The following is a 25,832-nucleotide window of genomic DNA, read 5'->3' as shown; positions in this document are numbered from 1 at the left end:
CAGCATCTCTGTATTTGTTTTTATTTTCCATATTCTGAGGGTTTGTATTGTTTTGCCTTTTTTTTTTTTTTTTTTAAATATTGATTTACTATATTAACTTTTTATCCATTTTCATGTCATTTGGAGATGATATTTCTTCGTGTGTTGGAAGTTTGAGTGCATTTAGACAGGAAAAAAAGGACAAAAAAAAAAAAACTTGTACCCTTGAATGTTCTGTAAATTTCTATGCGTATATTATCACTTACTAGCACACCATGTCTCCAAACTCCTTTACAAAATAAATAGTAATATCAAAGTAAAAAAAAAAAAGAAAAAAAAAAAGATGAAACATTTGAAATAAATTTTTGTCTTATGTCAAATCGTGGGCTTCACTTTCTCACAAGGAAGAATCATGTGATTTTTCTTTTTGAAGTTATGGTGATTTATAGCAGTTTTTGATTTATGGGTGAATATGAACACATCCAAAGTTTAAAGAAAATATATTTTGCATAAAAGAAATATCGTCACAATGAAAACTTCTTAATGGTTTTTTAAAAAAGTAAGCTTTATTTACTTTTGTGTGAAATATACTACCGTTCAAAAGTTTGAGGTGAGATTTTCTTATTTTTTTTAAATTGTCTCATACTTGAGGCTGCATTTATTTGATCAAAATATTAAAAACAATTGTAGTTTTGTGACATTTGAATGTATTTAACAATGTAATTTATTCCTGTCATCATTACTCCAGTCTTCAGTGTCACATGATCCTTCAGAAATCATTCTAATATGATGATTTGCTGCTCAAGAAACATTTCTGATTATTATCAATGTTAAAAGCAGTTGTGCTGCTTCATATTTCTGTGGAAACCGTAATACATTTTTTCAGTATTCTTCTTTGATGAATAGAACCGCATTTTCTTTTAAAATAGAATCTTTTGTAACATTATAAATGTCTTTACTGTCACTTTTGATCAATTTAATGCATCCTTACTGAATAAACAGTATTAATTTCTTTTTATAGACCCTAAACTTTTGAATGCTAGTGTATTTAGTTTGGTTAAAATTGCCGATTGCTAGTTGTCTGGCAAAAATCTGTGTAGTGAGAATCACTTTTGTTCTACTTGTTGATTAACTGCATCAATAATCAAAGACTTTTTTTTCCTAAAATGAGTTGAGGAGATTGACATTGAGGTGCCATGTTGTGAATGTTCAGCAGATGGCGACACAAACTCATAAACATCTGCACAGAAACTGCATCAATTGTATCGATGCACAACTTTACAGCCTTTACAGCTGGTGCGATTTAACAACAGATTGAAAGGTGTTTGTCAGAGAAATCAATAAAGCTCTTCTGAAGCTGACGTCTTACAAGCCCAGATTTTGACTGCCGGTCACGCTGTTTACTTTCGTGTCCTGGGTCAAAGGTCAACCAGAATCAGATGGCTCTGTGAGAGGGACTTTGTCTTCTGGGAACAAGCAATGTGTGAAACATTAAGGCAAGATGTAGCAGTCAAAAACCTTTAATTAGACATGATTTCTACAAGTAAATAGTTTACAATCTGCACTATTTCAGTGTTATTTCTAATGACAAATGGAATGCATGTGAAATGAATGGCGAGCGATGATGACTACAGCTTCCACGCGCTCTTGATCATGGTGATGAAATACTCGTCGCTGTCAATAGAAGCACTGACCCCACTGTAGTAGTTCACAAACTCCTCCAGCGTCACCTATCACAGGAAGAAAAAAAGGTGTTGTAATTTAGACTTTTATTCACATTTAAACTTTAATCAACTCACACATCAGTTGTGATAAACGGAGGTTCAAGCATGTTCGCTTGACGTGCGAGAACCAATGAGGTTCATTCTCGTGTTATGCAGCACGTTTGAGCTTCAGCAAGAACCAATGAGGTTCATTCTCGTGTTATGCAGCACGTTTGAGCTTCAGCAAGAACCAATGAGGTTCATTCTCGTGTTATGCAGCACGTTTGAGCTTCAGCAAGAACCAATGAGGTTCATTCTCGTGTTACGCAGCACGTTTGAGCTTCTGCAAGAGCCAATGAGGTTCATTCTCGTGTTACGCAGCACGTTTGAGCTTCTGCAAGAGCCAATGAGGTTCATTCTCGTGTTACGCAGCGCGTTTGAGCTTCAGCAAGAGCCAATGAGGTTCATTCTCATGTTACGCATCACGTTTGAGCTTCAGCAAGAGCCAATGAGGTTCATTCTCGTGTTACGCATCACGTTTGAGCTTCAGCAAGAGCCAATGAGGTTCATTCACGTGTTACGCATCACGTTTGAGCTTCAGCAAGAGCCAATGAGGTTCATTCTCGTGTTACGCAGCACGTTTGAGCTTCAGCAAGAGCCAATGAGGTTCATTCACGTGTTACGCAGCACGTTTGAGCTTCAGCAAGAACCAATGAGGTTCATTCACGTGTTACGCATCATGCTTGAGCTTCAGCAAGAGCCAATGAGGTTCATTCTCGTGTTACGCAGCACGTTTGAGCTTCAGCGAGAGCCAATGAGGTTCATTCACGTGTTACGCAGCATGTTTGAGCTTCAGCAAGAGCCAATGAGGTTCATTCACGTGTTACGCATCATGCTTGAGCTTCAGCAAGAGCCAATGAGGTTCATTCTCGTGTTACGCATCACGTTTGAGCTTCAGCAAGAGCCAATGAGGTTCATTCTCATGTTACGCATCACGTTTGAGCTTCATCAAGAACCAATGAGGTTCATTCTCGTGTTACGCATCACGTTTGAGCTTCAGCAAGAGCCAATGAGGTTCATTCTCGTGTTACGCAGCACGTTTGAGCTTCAGCAAGAGCCAATGAGGTTCATTCTCGTGTTACGCATCACGTTTGAGCTTCAGCAAGAGCCAATGAGGTTCATTCTCGTGTTACGCAGCACGTTTGAGCTTCAACAAGAACCAATGAGGTTCATTCTCGTGTTACGCATCACGTTTGAGCTTCAGCAAGAGCCAATGAGGTTCATTCTCGTGTTACGCAGCACGTTTGAGCTTCAGCAAGAGCCAATGAGGTTCATTCTCGTGTTACGCAGCACGTTTGAGCTTCAGCAAGAACCAATGAGGTTCATTCTCGTGTTACGCAGCACGTTTGAGCTTCAGCAAGAGCCAATGAGGTTCATTCTCGTGTTACGCATCACGTTTGAGCTTCAGCAAGAGCCAATGAGGTTCATTCTCGTGTTACGCATCACGTTTGAGCTTCAGCAAGAACCAATGAGGTTCATTCTCGTGTTACGCAGCACGTTTGAGCTTCAGCAAGAACCAATGAGGTTCATTCTCGTGTTACGCATCACGTTTGAGCTTCAGCAAGAACCAATGAGGTTCATTCTCGTGTTACGCATCACGTTTGAGCTTCAGCAAGAGCCAATGAGGTTCATTCTCGTGTTACGCAGCACGTTTGAGCTTCAACAAGAACCAATGAGGTTCATTCTCGTGTTACGCATCACGTTTGAGCTTCAGCAAGAGCCAATGAGGTTCATTCTCGTGTTACGCATCACGTTTGAGCTTCAGCAAGAGCCAATGAGGTTCATTCTCATGTTACGCATCACGTTTGAGCTTCAGCAAGAACCAATGAGGTTCATTCTCGTGTTACGCATCACGTTTGAGCTTCAGCAAGAGCCAATGAGGTTCATTCTCGTGTTACGCAGCACGTTTGAGCTTCAGCAAGAGCCAATGAGGTTCATTCTCGTGTTACGCAGCACGTTTGAGCTTCAGCAAGAACCAATGAGGTTCATTCTCGTGTTACGCATCACGTTTGAGCTTCAGCAAGAACCAATGAGGTTCATTCTCGTGTTACGCATCACGTTTGAGCTTCAGCAAGAGCCAATGAGGTTCATTCTCGTGTTACGCAGCACGTTTGAGCTTCAACAAGAACCAATGAGGTTCATTCTCGTGTTACGCATCACGTTTGAGCTTCAGCAAGAGCCAATGAGGTTCATTCTCGTGTTACGCATCACGTTTGAGCTTCAGCAAGAGCCAATGAGGTTCATTCTCATGTTACGCATCACGTTTGAGCTTCAGCAAGAACCAATGAGGTTCATTCTCGTGTTACGCATCACGTTTGAGCTTCAGCAAGAGCCAATGAGGTTCATTCTCGTGTTACGCAGCACGTTTGAGCTTCAGCAAGAGCCAATGAGGTTCATTCTCGTGTTACGCAGCACGTTTGAGCTTCAACAAGAACCAATGAGGTTCATTCTCGTGTTACGCATCACGTTTGAGCTTCAGCAAGAGCCAATGAGGTTCATTCTCGTGTTACGCAGCACGTTTGAGCTTCAGCAAGAACCAATGAGGTTCATTCTCGTGTTACGCAGCACGTTTGAGCTTCAGCAAGAGCCAATGAGGTTCATTCTCGTGTTACGCATCACGTTTGAGCTTCAGCAAGAGCCAATGAGGTTCATTCTCGTGTTACGCATCACGTTTGAGCTTCAGCAAGAGCCAATGAGGTTCATTCTCGTGTTACGCATCACGTTTGAGCTTCAGCAAGAGCCAGTGAGATTCATTTTTGTGTTACGCATCACGTTTGAGCTTCAGCAAGAGCCAATGAGGTTCATTCTCATGTTACGCATCACGTTTGAGCTTCAGCAAGAGCCAATGAGGTTCATTCTCGTGTTACGCAGCACGTTTGAGCTTCAGCAAGAGCCAATGAGGTTCATTCTCGTGTTACGCAGCACGTTTGAGCTTCAACAAGAACCAATGAGGTTCATTCTCGTGTTACGCATCACGTTTGAGCTTCAGCAAGAGCCAATGAGGTTCATTCTCGTGTTACGCAGCACGTTTGAGCTTCAGCAAGAGCCAATGAGGTTCATTCTCGTGTTACGCAGCACGTTTGAGCTTCAGCAAGAACCAATGAGGTTCATTCTCGTGTTACGCAGCACGTTTGAGCTTCAGCAAGAGCCAATGAGGTTCATTCTCGTGTTACGCATCACGTTTGAGCTTCAGCAAGAGCCAATGAGGTTCATTCTCGTGTTACGCATCACGTTTGAGCTTCAGCAAGAACCAATGAGGTTCATTCTCGTGTTACGCAGCACGTTTGAGCTTCAGCAAGAGCCAATGAGGTTCATTCTCATGTTACGCATCACGTTTGAGCTTCAGCAAGAACCAATGAGGTTCATTCTCGTGTTACGCATCACGTTTGAGCTTCAGCAAGAGCCAATGAGGTTCATTCTCGTGTTACGCAGCACGTTTGAGCTTCAGCAAGAGCCAATGAGGTTCATTCTCGTGTTACGCAGCACGTTTGAGCTTCAACAAGAACCAATGAGGTTCATTCTCGTGTTACGCATCACGTTTGAGCTTCAGCAAGAGCCAATGAGGTTCATTCTCGTGTTACGCAGCACGTTTGAGCTTCAGCAAGAACCAATGAGGTTCATTCTCGTGTTACGCAGCACGTTTGAGCTTCAGCAAGAGCCAATGAGGTTCATTCTCGTGTTACGCATCACGTTTGAGCTTCAGCAAGAGCCAATGAGGTTCATTCTCGTGTTACGCATCACGTTTGAGCTTCAGCAAGAGCCAATGAGGTTCATTCTCGTGTTACGCATCACGTTTGAGCTTCAGCAAGAGCCAGTGAGATTCATTTTTGTGTTACGCATCACGTTTGAGCTTCAGCAAGAGCCAATGAGGTTCATTCTCGTGTTACGCATCACGTTTGAGCTTCAGCAAGAGCCAGTGAGATTCATTTTTGTGTTACGCATCACGTTTGAGCTTCAGCAAGAACCAATGAGGTTCATTCACGTGTTACGCATCACGTTTGAGCTTCAGCAAGAGCCAATGAGGTTCATTCTCGAGTTACGCATCACGTTTGAGCTTCAGCAAGAGCCAATGAGGTTCATTCACGTGTTACGCATCACGTTTGAGCTTCAGCAAGAGCCAATGAGGTTCATTCTCGAGTTACGCATCACGTTTGAACTTCAGCAAGAGCCAATGAGGTTCATTCACGTGTTACGCAGCACGTTTGAACTTCCGCAAGAACCAATGAGGTTCATTCTCGTGTTACGCATCACGTTTGAGCTTCAGCAAGAGCCAATGAGGTTCATTCTCGTGTTACGCATCACGTTTGAGCTTCAGCAAGAGCCAATGAGGTTCATTCTCGTGTTACGCATCACGTTTGAGCTTCAGCAAGAGCCAATGAGGTTCATTCTCGTGTTACGCAGCACGTTTGAACTTCAGCAAGAACCAATGAGGTTCATTCTCGTGTTACGCAGCACGTTTGAACTTCAGCAAGAACCAATGAGGTTCATTCTCATGTTACGCATCACGTTTGAGCTTCATCAAGAGCCAATGAGGTTCATTCTCGTGTTACGCAGCACGTTTGAACTTCAGCAAGAACCAATGAGGTTCATTCTCATGTTACGCATCACGTTTGAGCTTCAGCAAGAGCCAATGAGGTTCATTCTCGTGTTACGCATCACGTTTGAGCTTCAGCAAGAGCCAATGAGGTTCATTCTCGTGTTACGCATCACGTTTGAGCTTCAGCAAGAGCCAATGAGGTTCATTCTCGTGTTACGCAGCACGTTTGAACTTCAGCAAGAACCAATGAGGTTCATTCTCATGTTACGCATCACGTTTGAGCTTCATCAAGAGCCAATGAGGTTCATTCTCGTGTTACGCAGCACGTTTGAACTTCAGCAAGAACCAATGAGGTTCATTCTCATGTTACGCATCACGTTTGAGCTTCATCAAGAGCCAATGAGGTTCATTCTCGTGTTACGCAGCACGTTTGAGCTTCAGCAAGAGCCAATGAGGTTCATTCTCGTGTTACGCAGCACGTTTGAACTTCCGCAAGAACCAATGAGGTTCATTCTCGTGTTACGCAGCACGTTTGAACTTCAGCAAGAGCCAATGAGGTTCATTCTCGTGTTACGCAGCACGTTTGAACTTCCGCAAGAACCAATGAGGTTCATTCTCGTGTTACGCATCACGTTTGAGCTTCAGCAAGAGCCAATGAGGTTCATTCTCGTGTTACGCAGCACGTTTGAGCTTCAGCAAGAGCCAATGAGGTTCATTCTCGTGTTACGCAGCACGTTTGAGCTTCTGCAAGAACCAATGAGGTTCATTCTCGTGTTACGCAGCACGTTTGAGCTTCAGCAAGAGCCAATGAGGTTCATTCTCGTGTTACGCAGCACGTTTGAGCTTCAGCAAGAGCCAATGAGGTTCATTCTCGTGTTACGCAACACGTTTGAGCTTCAGCAAGAACCAATGAGGTTCATTCTCGTGTTACGCAGCACGTTTGAGCTTCTGCAAGAACCAATGAGGTTCATTCTCGTGTTACGCAGCACGTTTGAGCTTCAGCAAGAGCCAATGAGGTTCATTCTCGTGTTACGCAGCACGTTTGAGCTTCAGCAAGAGCCAATGAGGTTCATTCTCGTGTTACGCAACACGTTTGAGCTTCAGCAAGAGCCAATGAGGTTCATTCTCGTGTTACGCAGCACGTTTGAGCTTCAGCGAGAGCCAATGAGGTTCATTCTCGTGTTACGCAGCACGTTTGAGCTTCAGCGAGAGCCAATGAGGTTCATTCTCGTGTTACGCAGCACGTTTGAGCTTCAGCGAGAGCCAATGAGGTTCATTCTCGTGTTACGCATCCCGTTTGAGCTTCAGCAAGAACCAATGAGGTTCATTCTCGTGTTACGCAGCACGTTTGAGCTTCAGCAAGAGCCAATGAGGTTCATTCTCGTGTTACGCAGCACGTTTGAGCTTCAGCAAGAGCCAATGAGGTTCATTCTCGTGTTACACATCACGTTTGAGCTTCAGCAAGAGGTTTGCATGTCAAGCAGGTTTGGTTGAGCTTCTGTTTATGTTTGCTGATCAATATTTATATGGGAATAAAAGCCTAAATGAAATATTTTCACTATATAAAGCGATCGAGTCTCATAATAATTTGTATATAAAAATATATGAAAGAATTGTATTAATTTATAAAAGGTGTCATTTTCAGTTGTGTATAAAGGTCTTAAATTAATTTGTCTTTAGTAACCGTTTTGTTTTTGTCATATATTAAATCTATAAGCAATGCTTATTTAAAAAAAAGGGGTAGGTGCAGTAAGTTAATCTCTGCCACTTAAAAAAACATGCTTTGGGAAATCATAATTTAAAGTTGAAATCATGACTTTAGTTAATTATGAGATAAAAAAAATTAAACATAAAATGTCATAAAATTCTATATTTAAAATTCATAATTATGATTTTTTTTTATATGTCATAATTATGAGATGAAAAGTGTTAAATGATGACAAAAAAGCAGAAATTCATATTTAAAAATTATGACAAACAATTAAATTATGACATACTAAGTAATAAATATGAGATCAAAAGTCAACACAGAAAGAGACTATCTACAAATTTTTAATTTTCAGTGTTTAGAGGTCTTCAGCAGTTTTGTCTTTAGTGACTGTTTTGTTTTGTATCTTTTTGCATAGATTAAATTTAGTAATGGAAGTGATGCTTATGAAAAAAGCTTCAGCCTAGTACACCTTTTCGGTTAATATGTAGAATTATTATGGTATTGTGTATGAGCACTAAAATTAACACTCATGATGATGATGATAGTAATATCTTATCTCCAAACACTTATTGGACTGTAAATGCAGGAATAAATGGGAGGAACCTTTCCATCCTTGTCGTACGGAGAGTCGAAGCTGTCGAGGAACGAGCGGAAGACTTGTTCTTCTGTCCACTCTCCGCTTTTGTGTTTGGGGTGATGTTTGCTGTTGTAAACACCCTGCAGATCTTCTACAGTCACAACACCGTCTCCTGTCTTATCGAGCTTCTGGAACGCCTGACCGATCACCTGCCTCCGTGCACTCGACATGGGCGGCTGAAGCAAAGACACGGATTCAAGTGGTTATTTATTTTCAACTATGTGAATGTTGGTATATTTCACTGTGGATTTGGTAAATCAGTTGCAATTTCGGCGCATGCTTTGCTAAAATACTTTTACTGTAAGATATGGACCCGACAGTAAAGCCACAACATGCAAGTAACCTTGTTCATTCTGATGCCTGATCTGTGATCAGTCATTTCTGATAATGATTCATGTACAGTCAGAGGTTCGTCTTAAAATAATTTATTGCTGTTTATGAGTCAGTAAATCAAGCCAGTGACTAAACGGTCAACTTTACATTGTTTCTCTTAGTAGCATGAAAATAATTGGTTGTTTAAATTGTGATTAAATTATATACAGAAAGCGATCAAAGAATGCTCATTTTATTATCACTGGAGCTGTCAATCACACAGCGCCGAGTTTATCAGTGACTGAGTTCTGGACTCTTGCTTTAACTTCACTTATAATCAATGGCGCTGTCTACACTGCACAATGAATCTCTTATTTACATTTCTGCATCCTGGAAACGTTTCTGTAGTTTCTTACCCTTAGTTTCTCCAGAAACTCATCAAAGTTGAGGGTGCCGCTTCCATCCTTGTCCATCATGGCAAAGATCTGCTGTGCTTTGTCCTTCCCCATGGACACGCCGTAGTTCTCCAATCCCTTCTGAAACTCCTGGAAGTCCAGAGATTTACTGCCATCATCGTCCATAATGCGGAACGTTCTGGAAACAATTATATGTTCGTAGTCTTAGACATATTTTAATCCTCTACCTTTGTCAAAGTTGAATGAAACAGACAAAATTATTATTTGAAATATTGATTTATCACCTGACAAACATCATTGTATCATCTTATTAGGTGAATTTTATGAAGTACACGTCCAAGTCCAAAATCCATCAGATAACATTTATATTAAAAAAATGTGATAATGTGACTTTAAGTCATAATTATGGTCGAAATTATGATATACCAAGTCATAATTATGCAATGAAAAGTTGAAAATGTGACTTTAAAATATGACTAAAAAGTAAAACGTATGAATTAAAATGTCATAATTGACATAAAATTTGAGATTATAACTTAAAAAGTAGAAATTAATCACAAAGAATAATGAGAATTACAAAAAAATAAAGCATCTGGGTGCATTATGGGAGAGCAGGGTGAGTTGAGCCCATTTTTACTAGCAATGTCTTTAAAAATGAGCACATGTCCAACTGAAATATGACATGTATATCATATCTTATATCATATTTTAATTATGTCCATATAGGTTTTTATTAATTTTTACTTCAGTTTTAGTTTGAGTTATTTTAGTACATCAAGTTAAACTAAATACACACACACACACAATAATATAATATACATAAAATGTTTGTTTTTTTATGGTCTTCATTTCAGGTAACTAAATAACCCTGGGTCCCTATCACTGGTTCAGTCTTTCTGGAGTAACCTGATGTTAATTATCTCAATATTAATAATTCATCAACAACAACTTTCCCATTACCAGACCTGAATATTAACCACTGCCCCACATCACCTCAAATTTCTCTCTCTCTCTCTTTGGAATCATACAATCATTTACCATTTTTAAAGAGATCTGAATATTTCCCTGACCTTCCGAGACCCTTGATTCCTGCTGAGCCCCTGTTGAGGCACTGCTGGCGGAGCTCGCTCACTGCATCTGTGGCCATTACTCTCGGTGTCCAAGTTCTTCTCAGGTGTATCTACAGTCTGTGCTCTCTTACAGCTTCAGGTTGGTCTGTGAAATTAAAATATTACATATATTACAATTATATAAAATAATTAAAATTGTTATACAAATCACAGTTTGATACGAGCTTTTATTACATTGTAGACTGAATGCATTTAAGATATTTACACCAAAGGCTTTTTGAAGTGAACTGAGGTCAGGTGGTCCTCAAGACGTCACGTGGGATTACAAGGAAGTGTTTTTATGTATGCCTAGCGATTTCTGTTGGCTTGGAAACATAAACTCAGAGAATGTAACCATGGCAAATGCAAACATAAACTGCCATATAATAAGCTGTAGGCTACTAACGATTATCAACAGACGTTATATATATTTAATCTTTCTGTAGACATTTTATAATGAGAAAAAAAATCTTAATCCCAAAATAACGCACTGCTATATCATCATAATATTTATCAGTATACATAGTGAGGAAATATTAGATGATTAAACAAGTTAAAACAAAAAAAAAGAACAAAATATGAAGCTTATCTTTTATTTAACCTCGTGCTTAAGGTAATTTAATTCTACCTTTTATTGTGTAGAAATAAAAAATAGTTTAACATGATTATTAAGTTCAATAAATTCAAATAAAAATAAAGGAAATATTATACCTGTATCTTGCGAGGGTCTCTGGAGGTGTGTGTGCAGTCTCTCAGATGTCTCTCAGGTGCACTTGCTCGTTTCTCCACCCCTCCAAACTCAACTCTCCTTTTGATTGGCTGCAACGCGTGTCAATCATCACCTTCTGCGTTCATCATCTGTGTTAGCTAATATATTTTTTGATTGATTTAATTAACATTTTAAACCTATAAATAGCTAAGTTTTACCTTGGTAACCATAGTTTCTGCTTAAATACCAGAGTATTAGGCAACTTCAATATTATTTCCGCCGTTTTTTATATTATAAAACAATATCATTCACCTTCAAAGTATAATAAATGTTCAGAATATTTCTTTAATTTTTTTTTATTGTAGTAACAGTAACTTTATAACCGTTTTAGCGGAAACTACGGGTACCAAGATAATTGTGTACAAGGCGGGAATACTCGATCACGTGACGCTGAAATGCTTCTCTCAAAATCTCCAAAATGTGGGCTACTGGTTTAAATCAGACACTTACTGATGAATTCATTCGTATTTACCACGGTGAACTACAACACAGTCTAGAGGTAAAGAGAACTGTCTAAACAAACCCTAGCCTATTTCATGTATGGACTAGTTTGTAGATTGAGGTAGTTTGTTGTTTTAGTCAGTGTATAGAAACCTGTTAAAACCAGTAAATGGGGAATCTCATTCAAACAAGTCCAGATTACCTTTCACCAACAAATCATTACTGTCACACATTCTCACTGATCATTTTCATTTGGTTCACATTAGTAGTTTTTGATAGTGTTATTTTGAAATATGATCCATTAATGTTTTTGACAGGTTTCATTAGACACCCAATGTGTTCATATGGTAAACAGCTGGAAGTGTTGGTGTTTTCTATTCAGATGCCCATATTTACAGATTTATTTACTCGAGAAGCAGTTGAAATGCTATTAAGTGTTTTCATCTGTTGTGGAAGTGGAAAGAAACAGACTTGTTTACTGGTTTTTAACATAGACCAGCATTAGAGGTTCATTGGATTCATGGCCAGAAGGACAGCCACAGAATGAAGTGACCCAATCTGACAAATCACCCTTCAATGGGGTAAGTGTTTACAGCCAATAGCAACAGTGTTTGTATTTGTGGTCATGTTCAAACAGTGATTATCAAGCTGCTCTGTTGATGTTTTCTCTGCACCAGTGGCAGTATTAACATTAAGTGACATGACATCTGATGCACAGAAGCCAATGGCACATGCCGCTAATCTTAGTAACACATCCGTTGGCATGTGCCACTGACATAGTCGAAAAACACTGATGCTGCGTCTCAGTTCACCTACTTATACTACACCCTAAATGTATGTACATACTTTTGAGTGTGTAGCAGACGAGTAGACAAGCTTTTAGGACACACTATCACATCATACGGTTGCTCTCTGTCGCTGTAAACTGGCCTGTCAATCATCTTGTCACAGTTAAAATCCTCCACATTTCATTTCATTTCATTTCCTACCGTATCAGAGAGAAATGCTGAAGCACGTCAGTCACGGGTCTTTCATGCGGAGACTCTCCTCATATTAATGCATAATGATGCATTTAAAAGTTAATGGCTGAACAGATCTTTAAAAAAGTCCACATTGTTATTGCAGATGAAATATAACACAGATAACATTATACATTTTTTTTTTTTTATCAGGTTAAACTTTGATTAGTCACTCAAACCTTTATGTAGGTCGCGCATATCCGCCATGTTTGAGTGCGGATCCACACCTCAAAAATCCACCGGAAATAGTAGACCATCCGAGGACTTCTGGCACACTCTTTTCAACGTACTATGATTGGGACACACTTATTTTAATCTCACATACTGTTTAGGTTGGATAGTATGGACACTGAGACATGTTGTGACACCTCCAGTAGTGACTGACAGATGAGTTGAGCATCTGGCGTAATTGTGACACAAAATACCTAACCCTAACCCTAACCCTAACTCCTAAATAAATAGCCTTATTTAGCGATATTTTAAATGTCAATTAAACGCACGTCTGTATTTGAGTGGCATGTGCCACTGAATGTTTTGTAATACCAGCTCTACTGTATGTTGTTTATCACGTAAAGTCGCAAACATTCGCCCATTCTAGGAAAGACACCAAATAAATCTATCATGGGTCACTATGTATAACGCATTAACAGTCGCATCCGTTACTGAAAACCTTTATTTTTGCATGACGCTGCACAGAATCACACCGGTAGGTATCAGTAAGTGTAACACGGACCAGCTCAAGATTCTCATCTGTGACTTTAATACTTTTATATAAGTCCTTCCAACATTTCAATTCCTGTACGTCTGTTCCCACCATTGTTCTGTTTCACTCAAGTTCCGTCAGGTTGCATGGAGATTGTGTGTGAACAGCCTTTTTCAAGTTCACCCATGTATTCTTTCTGGTGCTGTATTACAAAAACATCTTATCTGTTTAGTATGGGAATTTCTGTTAGGATCTTATTTAGAACATTTAACTTTTCAGATCTTAACTTAAAGGGATACTTCATCAATTAGCATTAAGCTTTGTATCAGTTGAAACCTGGTAGTATTTTCTAATGACCGTGCTTCCCTCCCTCATGTCCCCCTGAGACGAGAGATTTAGGGTTAGGTTAGGTTAGGGCAAAAATCGTCATTTATCGTCATCAGAGGCTCTTTTGTCCAGAGGCGAGAGACTCCAGCCAGTAGGAGGAGCTCGTCCCGCATGTGTTCAACCCGCCCATAGGGGGATCTCACGATAAAACGCCGTCTTTTCAGTTTCCAGTCGACTAGTAGCCTAGCTGTATCATTTCTCCCGATACTGCCCTCTGTAACCGGTAGGCGTGGCTTGGGAGTGTCCTCGTAGGGCAGCGAAGCAAGTGCATTCTGGGAGTTGTAGTCTTTCATCCACATGAGCCAAAAATACATTTTCTGGCTTTTCTCAGTCCAGAAGGCACCAACTTCTAAACTAATTTCACATTTCTACTACATCAATGACCCAATTTAAATACACATTCATCTTTCCAGCGGTGAAATATTCCTTTAAGACCTAATGCGCGGTACACATTGTACGATTTTGGGCTGTCCCAGACGAAAGATGACCAATCGTGGTGATTTCTCTGGTCGTGTCTCCTAAACGCCGTTCTTATGTTGTACAGTGAGAGAGGCGACAGCTATTGTCACGGACTTGCGACCAAAGACAGCCTGTGATCATTTACTGACAGTGTCAGAATTCATCATGATCATCTCACTGTGTGTGTTTGCTGCCACGACCTACAGATACTGACGAGCCAATAAAAATGCAACATGAAATGGCGTATTGATCAATGTTACATGGCGTTAAAACTCTAAACTACTTACCCTATGCTCCATTTACAAAATTGACCCTTCGCTAAGCCACGCCCGAAAACCGCCACAGGCCAATCGTGGCTTAGCAACCGTAACTAGGCGCGGGAGGTCTGGCAAGCTTTCGAGCGAGGGGAAACTTGCCGAAGCGTTGTGCGTATGGATTGTGCAAAGCTGATACCCGGTATCCTAAAAGTTTGGACGGGGGGGTGGAATTTTTTCCCTTCCCGAAACCTAAAACCCAAGGGGAGAAATTCCGGGATGGCAGGATTAACAAAAACACCTACGTTTGCTCCATGACGTGTGAGCAGTAGCCTGGCACGCTAAAAATATAAGCGGGAGAATGTTATCATTACAAAGTGGTCAGGCTAATGTCTTGTGTTTCTTCCACAAGATTTATGGATATAATTATGCATGCACATAGCTGTTCCTCAATTTGTGTGTTTCCCATTGAATGGTCAGCGTACGAGGCGGCTGCTGCTTGCGCTGGGACCTATAGGCTATATCTTCAATTTTGATTACATTATTCTCTAATCAGTTGCATATTATGTCATGGATATATCCCTCAAATGCATACTGCAGTCCCTTTTGTCTTGCTCTCTCAGATATTTCACCTGTTCACCAAAAATGACTAATTATCTCCTTGGGAATGTCTGACACCGGTGCATTCATACTGTAATAGACCTGCCAGGTGCGGAAGCTTGTCAGGCGTAGCAACAGTAACTAAGGAGGGCGGGGCTTACCAAAGGGTCATTTGGTGTGCTAATTTGGCTTCTTTTTCCCAGAAATAACCACGTCATTCTCCTATTTCGCTCTCTCTCCTTTTTTTTTCAGCACACATAAAAAAAAAACACAAGTGCAATTCATCTTGCTCTATTTGTTTACCACTACCTCATGCTGATGATGTTTTACTCTTCTATACTAACTTGCGTCATAGCCGATGATTCGATGGGTGTCATCGTCGTACAGTACATACCCAAGTTTATTAGATCCATGTCGTACAGTGAGATTTGTAATGATCTTATAATGATTGAAGGTTTCATCAACCTTCTGATTCCAGGACATTGGTTTCTTGGTGGCCTCCATTGAATTTACAGCTTCTTGCATTTCTTAATTATTGATATAACTAAGTGTACTTCAAGGGATATTCAGAGCCTTGAAAATCTTCTGGTATCCGTTTTCTTTCTTTATGCTTTTTAATTAGTTGCTTGGACTGACTCACCAGAAAGCTGGAACTTCCAGATTGAGGTGTTATTAGACTAGACTACACAAGTGATCTCAATTTAACTATTTATGTCACCTCAAAACCCAATTGGCTACACCAGTGATGATATAGGTGTTTCATATTAAAGGTGGTGAATGCTTATGAATTGGATTTTACATTCTGTTTATTTTAGGGCACTTTGTAGAATCTGTATTCGCTTTGATGTTAATGAGTCATCTACTTATTTCTGTTATTGGTTTAATTCTTTTTTATCGTCCTTACGTCATCCCAATAGCTTAAACATCAAAGCTTCGTAAACAAGATCTCTCCCACCAGAATTGAATTCTTCTGTTTGTGCCCTGAAGTTGCGGCATTGTAAATATTCTGTCTACACATGTTGCATGAGCATAAACAGGAAAGTGAGTTTAGAAATTCAAGACAAATAAGCAACTTTGTTGTTGTAAGCTGGGTATGTTTATTCAGCCGACTTTAGAAATTCCATTTGGCACAAGTGTACAATAATAAATAAGTTTCTGTCTCCCTCCTGAAATATCTAAATATAAATGTAAAGCATTTTGCAATAAATACGGTTTATCCACAATACAGATGCACTGCATCGACATTTCTGCTGTTGGTGTGAAAAATCCAACACTCCCAAATGCTGATCATGATTAGTTGACATGGGAAATGTAACCACACACACACACACACACACACACACACACACACACACATTTGCATTCCTGTAATACTGCCGCAGTACTTTCGACTCATTTTTACACACAAATACAGACACTGAAGTACTCCACTCCAATATAAATGGACAGAAGTAGAGTCACTGAACCCCTTGTCCAATTTGCATTATCTTTTCTTTTTTTTTTTCAGAGGAGGACAAAAACTTTGGATCTATTTCCGTACATGCTGGGTGACATTACATAGTTACATTTGTTTTGTGTGTGCATATTTTCAAAATAATAATTTTATTTGCATAGACAACACTGACACTGCCTGGTCGAAGCAAGCGATCACGTTCTGTATCCAATTAGCAAGCTTAGACACAGTTTAATCGCTTACTAGGGTTCCATTGGCAAGATGCCATAAATTTCAATAAAACAAATTAATGACACATTTTTCTCGTCTACCGTTGATATTTCCACAGGGCTGGGTGTACTTATTGTTTAAAATTGATTCATTCCTTGCGCAATGATTGACACTGTGTGTCAAGATTCTAGAAATTTCATTATCATTCAGATTAATTTGCAATTCAAATACATTAATGACCAAAAAATGTTCCACCTGAATTGAAATAGAATTGATCCATGTAAAATGACTGCATGCTCCATTAGCTGTTACCTTGTTTTTACAGTAATTCCATTAGCTTTGAAGGAAAGACGTGTTTAGGACTTGACGGATCCCGGCGTGACTCCAAATCTCATTTGTAGTTTTGTCCTTAATTACTTCAGAGTTATTCAATTAGACCAGTCTTTTTTCGGTGAGAAAGAACAACAAGGATAAAGAAGTCGTCTGAAGAAATATCAAGAAATGTTTTTGAGGGATTGTGCCTCATTTGACTCAGACCAAATTCAACTATATCAGATTGTTCAGTGCGCTTTTGTATATATAAACCAGATTTGTCGTTTGGTGTTTCTGACTGAGGTTGAAGCTTGGAATACGGTGTAATATATACAGGGATTTAATTGGAATGTAGCTTTAAGAAGACTGGCTGCACTTTTACAATGTTTCTGAAAGGACAAGGCTAAACTTAACGCTTAATCCTGTATGTCTGAACAGCTTAGACCTGTCAACTCCACCATCAGTCTTTTCAGCAGTTCATCTTCACACATGCAATTATCAGTTAACTGTGTTTATGACAGATTTCGTACTCCGTGATTAGTCCAGTACCTAGAATAACATAAAGAAGGTTTTACTCATGAAAGGGTGAAACATGTATACTCTTAAAAATATTAAGGTTCAAAGGGGTTTTTCAGCCTGATGTCATAAAATAACTCTTTTAGGTGACTTGGGTAGCTCTTTAGAAAAACATATATGGGTGAATCTCATTAAAAATTTGTCCAGGTCACATTTCGCCCAAAAATCAAAGGTAAATATGAATTTTTATAAAGAAAATGATGATTATATTTAGAGAAAAAAATTGCAGAACAATTTGCCAGCAAATTCTCATTACCGTAATTACCGTAAAATTACTGATTATTACTGACTGATTTTCATTATTCTTGTTACTGCAATATAATTTTTTATTTTATTTAAATTGCATAAATTAAAGGTGGTACAAATCATGCACAATGTATAAATAGTTGAAATACATTTTTTTTTTTGCCTTACTGTAATGCGAATCAGTGCAATGAAAAAAAAAAACTCTTATTTGTTTTAAAAAGACATCACTTCATGTAAAACATATTTTTTTTATGTCTTTCATTTGATTGAGTCTCAATGACCCAGACATGTTCTTGACTGGTTTTGTGAAATTGAACATTACGTACTGGTGCTTTATAAGCCAGAAACCAATACGTTGATCTGAAGAATCAAGACTTTTGTTATATCTCCAAAGAACCATTTAGCTACTGAAGAAGTGCAGCAGAAAATGGCTCTTAAAGGGTTAATTCACCTAAAAATGTAAATTCTGTCATTAATTACTCACCCTCATGTCGTTCCAAACCCCGTAAGACTTTCGTTCATCTTCGGAACACAAATGAAGATATTTTTGATGAAATCTGAGAGCTTTCTGTCCCTCCATTGACAGCTACACAACTACCACTTTGACGCTTTAAAAAGTTCATAAAGAGATCGTAAAACTAATCCATATGAATTGAGCGGTTTAGTCCAAATTTTCTGTAGAGACTCGATCGCTTTATATGATGAACAGATTGAATTTAGGCTGTTATTCACATATAAACATTGATCAGCGAACATAAACTAAAGCTCAAACGTGCTGCGTAACACGAGAATGAACCTCATTGGTTCTCGCACGTCAAGCGAACATGCTTGAGCTTGTTGATGTTTCCGTTGATGAATGTTTATATGTTTGAATAAAAGCCTAAATTAAATCTTTTCATCATATAAAGCGATTGTCTCATCAGAAAATTTGGACTAAACCAGTGGTTCCCAAACCTGTCCTGAAGGCACCCCAACACTGCACATTTTCTTTGTCTCCCTAATCAAACACACCTGATTCAACTCATCAGCTCATTAACCCATGTGAGTGTGTTTGATTAGGGAGACAAAGAAAACGTGCAGTGTTGGGGTGCCTTCAGGACAGGTTTGGGAACCACTGGACTAAACCACTCAATTCATTAGTGTTACGATCTCTTTATGAACTTTTTGAAGCGTCAAAGTGCTAGTTGCATAGCTGTCAATGGAGGGACATAAATCTCTCAGATTTTATCAAAAATATCTTACTTTGTGTTCTGTAGATGAACAAAAGTCTTACGGGTTTGGAACGACATGAAGGGTGAGTAATTCATTTTAATTTCATTTTTGGGTGAACTGTCCCTTTAAGAGGACAGATCTTTGTTTAATGTAAAGTGCTACAAAGAATCATTGAAGAACCTTTTTTTTTAAGAGTTAAATGTTCCATCTGTATAAATAAAGCTTACAATTACTTCAAGGATAATACATGTATACGTTTGCTGTTGAAAAGGTCTAAATCTGGAATTACTTTCCAAAAGACAATGTATCTCGAGTTGATCATTGTCTAGAAGAATGTAAACATGAACATGTTCATGAGAAAAGTTTTACTTTTACGGTCTTTGAGGGGCGACATCTTTGGGAGAACATTTGAAGCTGTACTTTTCCCTATACTGGTTTTTGTAAATGGGTGGCCTATTCCTATTTTAAATCTAAATATTTGGGTATAAATTGTCTCAAAGACGAGGGAAAGTGGGATATGATCAGACATGCTTTGGCAAGGCGTTAAGCTCAAATTTGAGGGCTTGATGTATAGTGTGCATATACGTTTCAAGTGACAATGTTGTTTTAGGTAATATCTATCCTTGAAAACGTTTGGTAGAGATTGGTATTTTCCCACATGTATACCTCTGATTCATATTTCTGACTAATGTAATCCCAGGAAGTGGGTGCGGTAGAACAAGATTCATTGCATGTACATTTCTTCTAAGAAAAAAAAAAAAAAAAAAAAGAAACGAAGAAAGAAATGAGGTAGATTTCACAGCTGTGTTGCACTTCATACTTCAGTATTCAGATTCGTAACAAAAGCGAGCAGCGTACAGTTGTCGCTGTAGCCCTCTACCATTTATATATATATATATATATATATCTTCAGATAAATACTATTATATCTGTACTTGTTCTTCTGCAGAAGTTTCCAGTGGAAGGCAAAATGAGTCTCCTGCCAGCTTTCGGGCCCATTGATTAAACCAACGATCCGCCTTTGGTTAAGGTCAAGTGCCCTGCACTAATCATAAGTGCCAGTATCCACTGAAAAAAGGCAGAAACAAAACGTATTCCCGTGACAAACTTTCCACAGTTGGCTTTAGACAATTCAGGCCTTGTCTTTTGTGTTTTGTGCATCACTTTTCTGTAGCTTTCATTCTTTCCATGGTGGCGTACTGGAGCATCTTTTTGTTTCTCGTTCTCAAATAGTTTTTTTTGTGTGTCGCACACGGTCGCCCTTTCCAAAGCTCCTGTAGTTACCATTGAATTCTGAAACATTTTCTGATATTTCTATGGTGATGTTTGGACACACTCCCTGAAGTTTCCACAGTTCCCTGAATGTCATACGCAACCGCACGCTCTCGCAGACACGTTCTGGATTGTGTTGAATCTGTCCTTGTTGTCAAAGAAAGACATTTTCTTCTCGAACTTCGTAGGCCGGCAACAAGGAGTGTAGCGCGCCTTGTCTTTTTTTCCGTTTTCCCGTCCACGCCGGCCTTTCTCACTGGAGCCGTTATTTAACTGCATGTGCTCCATTACAAAGTCATAGTTGCGTCTCTCATGGATGCACTTCCCACTGCAGTATCTGAAGCGCACGGTCTCGTCGCTTTCGTACCCGAGCCCAAGCTCGCTCACCGTGAGCTCGACCTCATGTAGAGAGCACGGTTTTGGGCCTTTCCGTGCTCGTTTGGTTCTCCGTCCCGTCTCGGTTCTCATCCTCCTTTCCTTTCGGTCCACCAGAGTCGCAATCACCTTCTTCAACTCGCCCTCAGTGAAGCTTTGGAAGAGGTACGAGACTAGAGGAGGAAAAACACCCAGAGGAGAATGTTAATGTGTGCTCTTCCATAATTCAAGAGACTTAATTGAGTTCTTAGGCCAGAAACATACTTGACATCAATGTATGCTTTTCCCAGAGTTTTTTTTCCCAGACATGCTTAAAGTGCGTTTGTGATTCTGTGGCGGAAACAAACCTCAGTTCTCAAGGGGCGATTGAGTTACCTTTGAATGTCTGTGTCATTAAACCAGAGCTAGGATAATTTACCATCAGTTCCCTTTGGAGTATATTATGTTTTTTTTAGAATAGCAGTTTTGGATTTATGAGTAAAGTAATGTTCATTACTTTCACAATTTTGTTCTACAACATAAATTACACACTATTAGGTTTCAAATGTGAATTTTGAAGCCACTCTTTGTCTGTTTTTTGCTAACAAGCTGCCAAAAAAAAAAAAAAAAAAAAAAAAAAAAAAGGTTCAATGGGGTTCTATACAGAACTAGGTTTCTTGACTCTAATTTAAAGAACCATTTATGCTAGAAAGGTTCTATGTAAGAATAAATGTCTTACTGTGATGTTTAATGGGTTATTTCAAATGATTTCTAATAATAAAGTATTTTATTGAGCTGCTTAATTCATAAAATTTCATTAATTAATTAAAACTAAATTAATTCAAGCTAAATTCATGAAATGATGGGAATCCCTAAAAGGTTCTATATATATGTGAAGTAAGTGCCTGACGGAACCCTTTAATGTTCTATTTAGAATGTTTTCTTTAAGAGTTTTTAACTGTTTTAACTACAACAGTAAATGGATATGTAGCAAGTTTTTTTTTTTTTTAAAAAATACAGCAAATTAAAAAATTACAGTGTGTTGTTGTGGAACAAAAAGTGAAAGTCTCTTTTTGTTAGCCTCAGAATTTATTTTACTCGAATGAAAACACAGGAAAGTCTTGAGGGAACTCATTAAAGTGCCAATTCTCTTCTGGGTTTTGCCTACAAACTCAACAGCTCTATATGGGGTAGCTATAAATATGCTAACAATAACTATCAAGATTCTCTTCAAATTGTTTCACCTGCACGAAAAAGCTCACTGTAGAAGTGTGTGCTAATTCCCTCTATAGTGAATCTTGTGTCAACTTGTGCTTGCATAAAGTGTGTTTCAGACCTTAGTAGTGTTTGCATTAAGTATCAACTTTGTCTTAGATGTTTTTACTAAAATTCCTTAGAGGTGAAAGTAGACACAGTTGTTGAAATGCTGTAAGAATATAGACCTTATTGAGGACGGAGAGCATATTTAATTTGACACGAATGAAAACAAGGCTGAAGTCTGTTGGGTTTAAACATGTTGTTCATTCAATAGGTTGCAATATGATCATTAGTAGGTCAGCGTGAAAGTGTGTTTCGAATCAGTTCTGCATTGCTGTTGAAAATTGTATATTATATATTAGATTTTACATACATTTTTATTGCAAACTCAAACATTATAGCTGGCTTATATAGAAGCCGTTAAAATGACTGGAAAAAGCATCATTAAGAATGTGTTAAACTACAAACCAAAACGTAATGTTTTGCATCATATATCATTGTTTTCAAGGAAAAGTGTGTTTTTGAATTTATGGTTTTCTGGCCAGAAACAAAATCCTTATTGTTGAGCCCTGGACTTAATATATATGGCTATGTATACCTTTTGTACTTTCTTTTTATTTTCATCTGCGTCTGATTACATTTTTATGGCATCTAGCCTCACTGTGGTCTCTAGGAACTATAAAATGAATGTAAATGGGCAGAAAGTTTGGCCTTTATAGTTAAGAATTTGAAATGTTCAATGAGACTCTAAAGGAGACGTGTGAGATTATACTCGAGTCTTGTTTTCAGGAGACGCATCGGTTGAGTTGAAGTACAGTCCTGACAAAGCCCGACGCGCTGAGTCAGTTCGGGCCGGGCTCGGGCCTTTTTTTATTTTATTTTTACAGATCGGACTCGGGCTCATTTAGCTTCTCTCCTTTCATCGTGCCCATAATATACGTGCAGAGTGCAGGCTACTGTATGAAATATTGTTATATTGATAATATTATAAATATGCAACGCAATATGCGATTACGCGAGTGCAATGCATTAGGTGACAGTTGACCATGCAGAGCATCAGGGAGAAGTTGGAGCGTGGGGAGTTACTAAAAGTTCCCAAAACTTCAGGAAAAGCTGCATTTTGAAAGAGTTTTGATTTGATTACCACAACAAACAATGAGTCTGAAGCCTTCAACAGTGGATGCTATTCTTTTTCTTCACAACACTCGCGAATAAACAGCGGATGATGACCAACGTACTCAGTTCAATGGATTTTTTTATTTATTATATTTTTATTATTATTTAACGTTAGCCAGTTGGCGAAGAGTTCTTTGAAACGTTGTTCTTCAGTAAAGTTACTTAACATTAAAAAAAGGTAGGCTATAGGCCGTTAATATTTATTTATGGACAGTCTGTATTAATATTTGTGGGCATAATTGTCGGTGGTGGTAGTTATGTTTGAGGCCTATAATAAAAGTTTACCTCTTAGTAGCGTGTGTGTGTGTGCATGCATGCGTGTAGCAGAGACAGTGCGCGTCAGAGAGAGCTTATAGTGATATTGATGTTGGTCTCGGATCGGGTTCGGGCTGAAAAATCACAGACGTTGTCGGGCTGGGGCCGGGTTAGGGCTTGAACACCACGGGCCAGGGCTCGGGTTAGGGCTGGGCTCTAACAGTCGGTAACTTCAGCTTCAGCTCTCCATTTAAACTCATTGCTGTCTAGATAATAAATAATAGTGGAAGTGTAGTAGATAGTAATGGTAGAAATAGTAATAGTAAAGATAGAAGCTCGAGTAATTTCTAAATTGGTAAAAGCTGCCATATAAAGTCATTATTTAAACTCATCTGTATGCAAAAGATGTTTGCCAATCAGAAAGCAGCATGCTTAAAAAGGTACAGGTTGTTGCACCTTTATTAGAGAATCTGTCAATACAAGCTGTTAATTTGATTTCCTTCTGGTTAATTTACAGTTTTAACAATATTTTGAAACTAATGCATTTGCTAAAATTGCATTTAAAATCACAATCAGTGTCTTATGTTGTCCATATATTTTCTTCTTCTCGACAGTATTTCTCTGTCTGTCTTCCAGGGCTCTTAAAACAATCATGATATTGGTTGTGTTACACTTAAGAACTCAAAGGGCTTGACCTGCACATTTTGTCTCGGATTTACCAGCTTTAAATCTCTATAATGATCAAGGTTGTAAAGTAGGATTACGTTCATCTTTAAGATGGGTTTAGAGCATTTTTGCACTGACCTTTCGATGCTCCATGTCAGTAGTTCCTAACCCTGGTCCTAACACTACACATTTGTGTATGTCTCCCTAATTAAACACACCTTATTTTAACTCATTATGTCTTTAGAGGCACCGAGACGGGTGTGTTAGATAAGAGAAAGATGCAAAATGTGTACCAGGTTGAGAAAAACTCTCCTATATGTAAGATAAGAATAGGTCTGCTTTTCTTTGCAGTCTTTACAAGTCAGTCCGGATATGTTTTAGGAAAATTGCTTTCGCGTGTAATTGCACACTGTTCATGCAGCCGTTTCAACATACAGTGTCTGAATGCGCTGAAGAAAAGGAGCAAAAAATATTCTTGACAATAATAAACTTAATTTAATTTAGGGTGTTTTGGCCAACAACTTGAAATGTTCCTTGAATTATCTTTACGAGATTAAATATTTGCCAGTTTCTACACTTTTGATTAGCATAACTTGTCAGCATGTCACTATGCACTGGTCAGGTTTTTGGCTATTTGGCTTTTTATAACATGTTATTTCAGATTAGTGGAAGGAAAACCTCCTAAATACCCTTTTGAGTGAATGTGATCTATTTGTGACTGTTAATTACAATATATATATATATATATATATATATATATATATATATATTTAAGGGACGTTTTCTCAAAATGAGTTTTCTCTCCTGCAGAGATCTCCACTTCAGCAGCTTTACAGTTTTATTCCTATCTATATTCTGAAGATTTTTTTTTTTTTACAAAGGGTTTGATTTAGATATAGAATTCATAAAAATATGTTGAAAATGTATTTTATTTTTGGCTGTTGACAGTATTTTCCGATTTATGGAGTGATAAAAAGAGAAAATCCAAAATCCTCTCTGTAAAAACATTGAACTATATCAACAAAATAAAACAAGAATTGTTAATCTGGCCTGGAAATGTATGCAAATTAGTTCATATTTAATAGATCATGCATTTGCATGTCTAAACAACATTTAAGGACACTTCGTCCTCTTAACCTTTAATATTTGACCACTTCTTTTTTATAGAAATGCTACAGCCACTGTAATTTCTTGAACAAGAACATGTGGACATCAAAACATGCAAACTTTTTGAAAGCATGCAAAGCAATTTTGAAATTGCAATTAACAACAGTTTGCATATTAAGAATCACATTGATGTATTCTCCTGTGTTGGCTTAGATTTATAAATGATTAGCATTACAAATCTGGTGAAATGGCACACATTGTGAACCCATATGAACGTTATAAGCAAGCAACCCAAACAAATGCAGAGACGGAGTTTGTTAGCCGAGCTTCTGAGATGCACTCACTTCACATGAAAAACACAACAAGCGTCAGACTTTATTCATTACCATATCATATGCACATTATTAGAAACCCAAACAAGCAGCACATGCAGAGACTAAGTTCATGTGGAGCAGAATTTACTGTGAACGGAGACGCTCTGTGACAAAAGAAACTTTAAACCTTCACGCATGTAAATAATTAAAGCGTCACGCTTCACCCTGAAATCCACAGGGCATATATTTATTTAAAGGTGCCCTAGAATTTGAAATTGAATTTATCTTGGCATAGTTAAATAACAAGAGTTCAGTACATGGACATG

The 25,832-nt window shown here is 38.5% G+C and overlaps 2 protein-coding genes and 1 long non-coding RNA gene across 6 annotated transcripts in view; 1 reads left to right on the top strand and 2 right to left on the bottom strand.

Moving 5' to 3' along the window:
• Positions 1–1,489: 1,489 nt before the first annotated feature.
• capsla (calcyphosine-like a) lies at positions 1,490–11,305 on the bottom strand. 2 transcript variants are annotated; one of them, XM_079876877.1, is made up of 6 exons: positions 11,176–11,305; positions 10,691–10,790; positions 10,426–10,570; positions 9,356–9,533; positions 8,594–8,803; positions 1,600–1,709 (listed from the first exon to the last, which is right to left on the bottom strand). In XM_079876877.1, the coding sequence occupies exons 3-6, from the start codon at positions 10,500–10,502 to the stop codon at positions 1,608–1,610; spliced, it is 567 nt and encodes a 188-aa protein (XP_079733003.1). In that variant the 5' UTR covers positions 10,503–10,570; positions 10,691–10,790; positions 11,176–11,305; the 3' UTR covers positions 1,600–1,607. The 2 variants fall into 2 exon arrangements, with proteins under 2 accessions (XP_079733004.1, XP_079733003.1); XM_079876878.1 differs by lacking the exon at positions 10,691–10,790 and having other exon boundaries at positions 1,490–1,709.
• A 321-nt stretch (positions 11,306–11,626) lies between these two features.
• LOC307161910 overlaps positions 11,627–25,832 on the top strand; it is a 62,210-nt gene continuing 48,004 nt past the window's right edge. For all 3 annotated transcript variants that reach the window (XR_013821815.1, XR_013821816.1, XR_013821817.1), the window contains exons 1-2: positions 11,627–11,732; positions 12,169–12,255. This is a non-coding gene — a long non-coding RNA (uncharacterized lncRNA). The remainder of the gene's footprint in view (positions 11,733–12,168; positions 12,256–25,832) is intronic.
• LOC307161909 (uncharacterized protein) overlaps positions 20,052–25,832 on the bottom strand; it is a 26,908-nt gene continuing 21,127 nt past the window's right edge. Inside the window, exon 4 of the mRNA XM_079876861.1 lies at positions 20,052–20,925. Within this exon, the coding sequence (XP_079732987.1) occupies positions 20,471–20,925 (455 nt within the window). The 3' untranslated portion in view covers positions 20,052–20,470. The remainder of the gene's footprint in view (positions 20,926–25,832) is intronic.

This window comes from Squalius cephalus (genome assembly GCF_949319135.1).
Source record: "Squalius cephalus genome assembly, chromosome: 7".
Taxonomy (NCBI): domain Eukaryota; kingdom Metazoa; phylum Chordata; class Actinopteri; order Cypriniformes; family Leuciscidae; genus Squalius; species Squalius cephalus.
The sequence above is the reverse complement of the archived record's forward strand: the minus strand, read 5'-3'. Positions and strand labels throughout refer to the sequence as shown.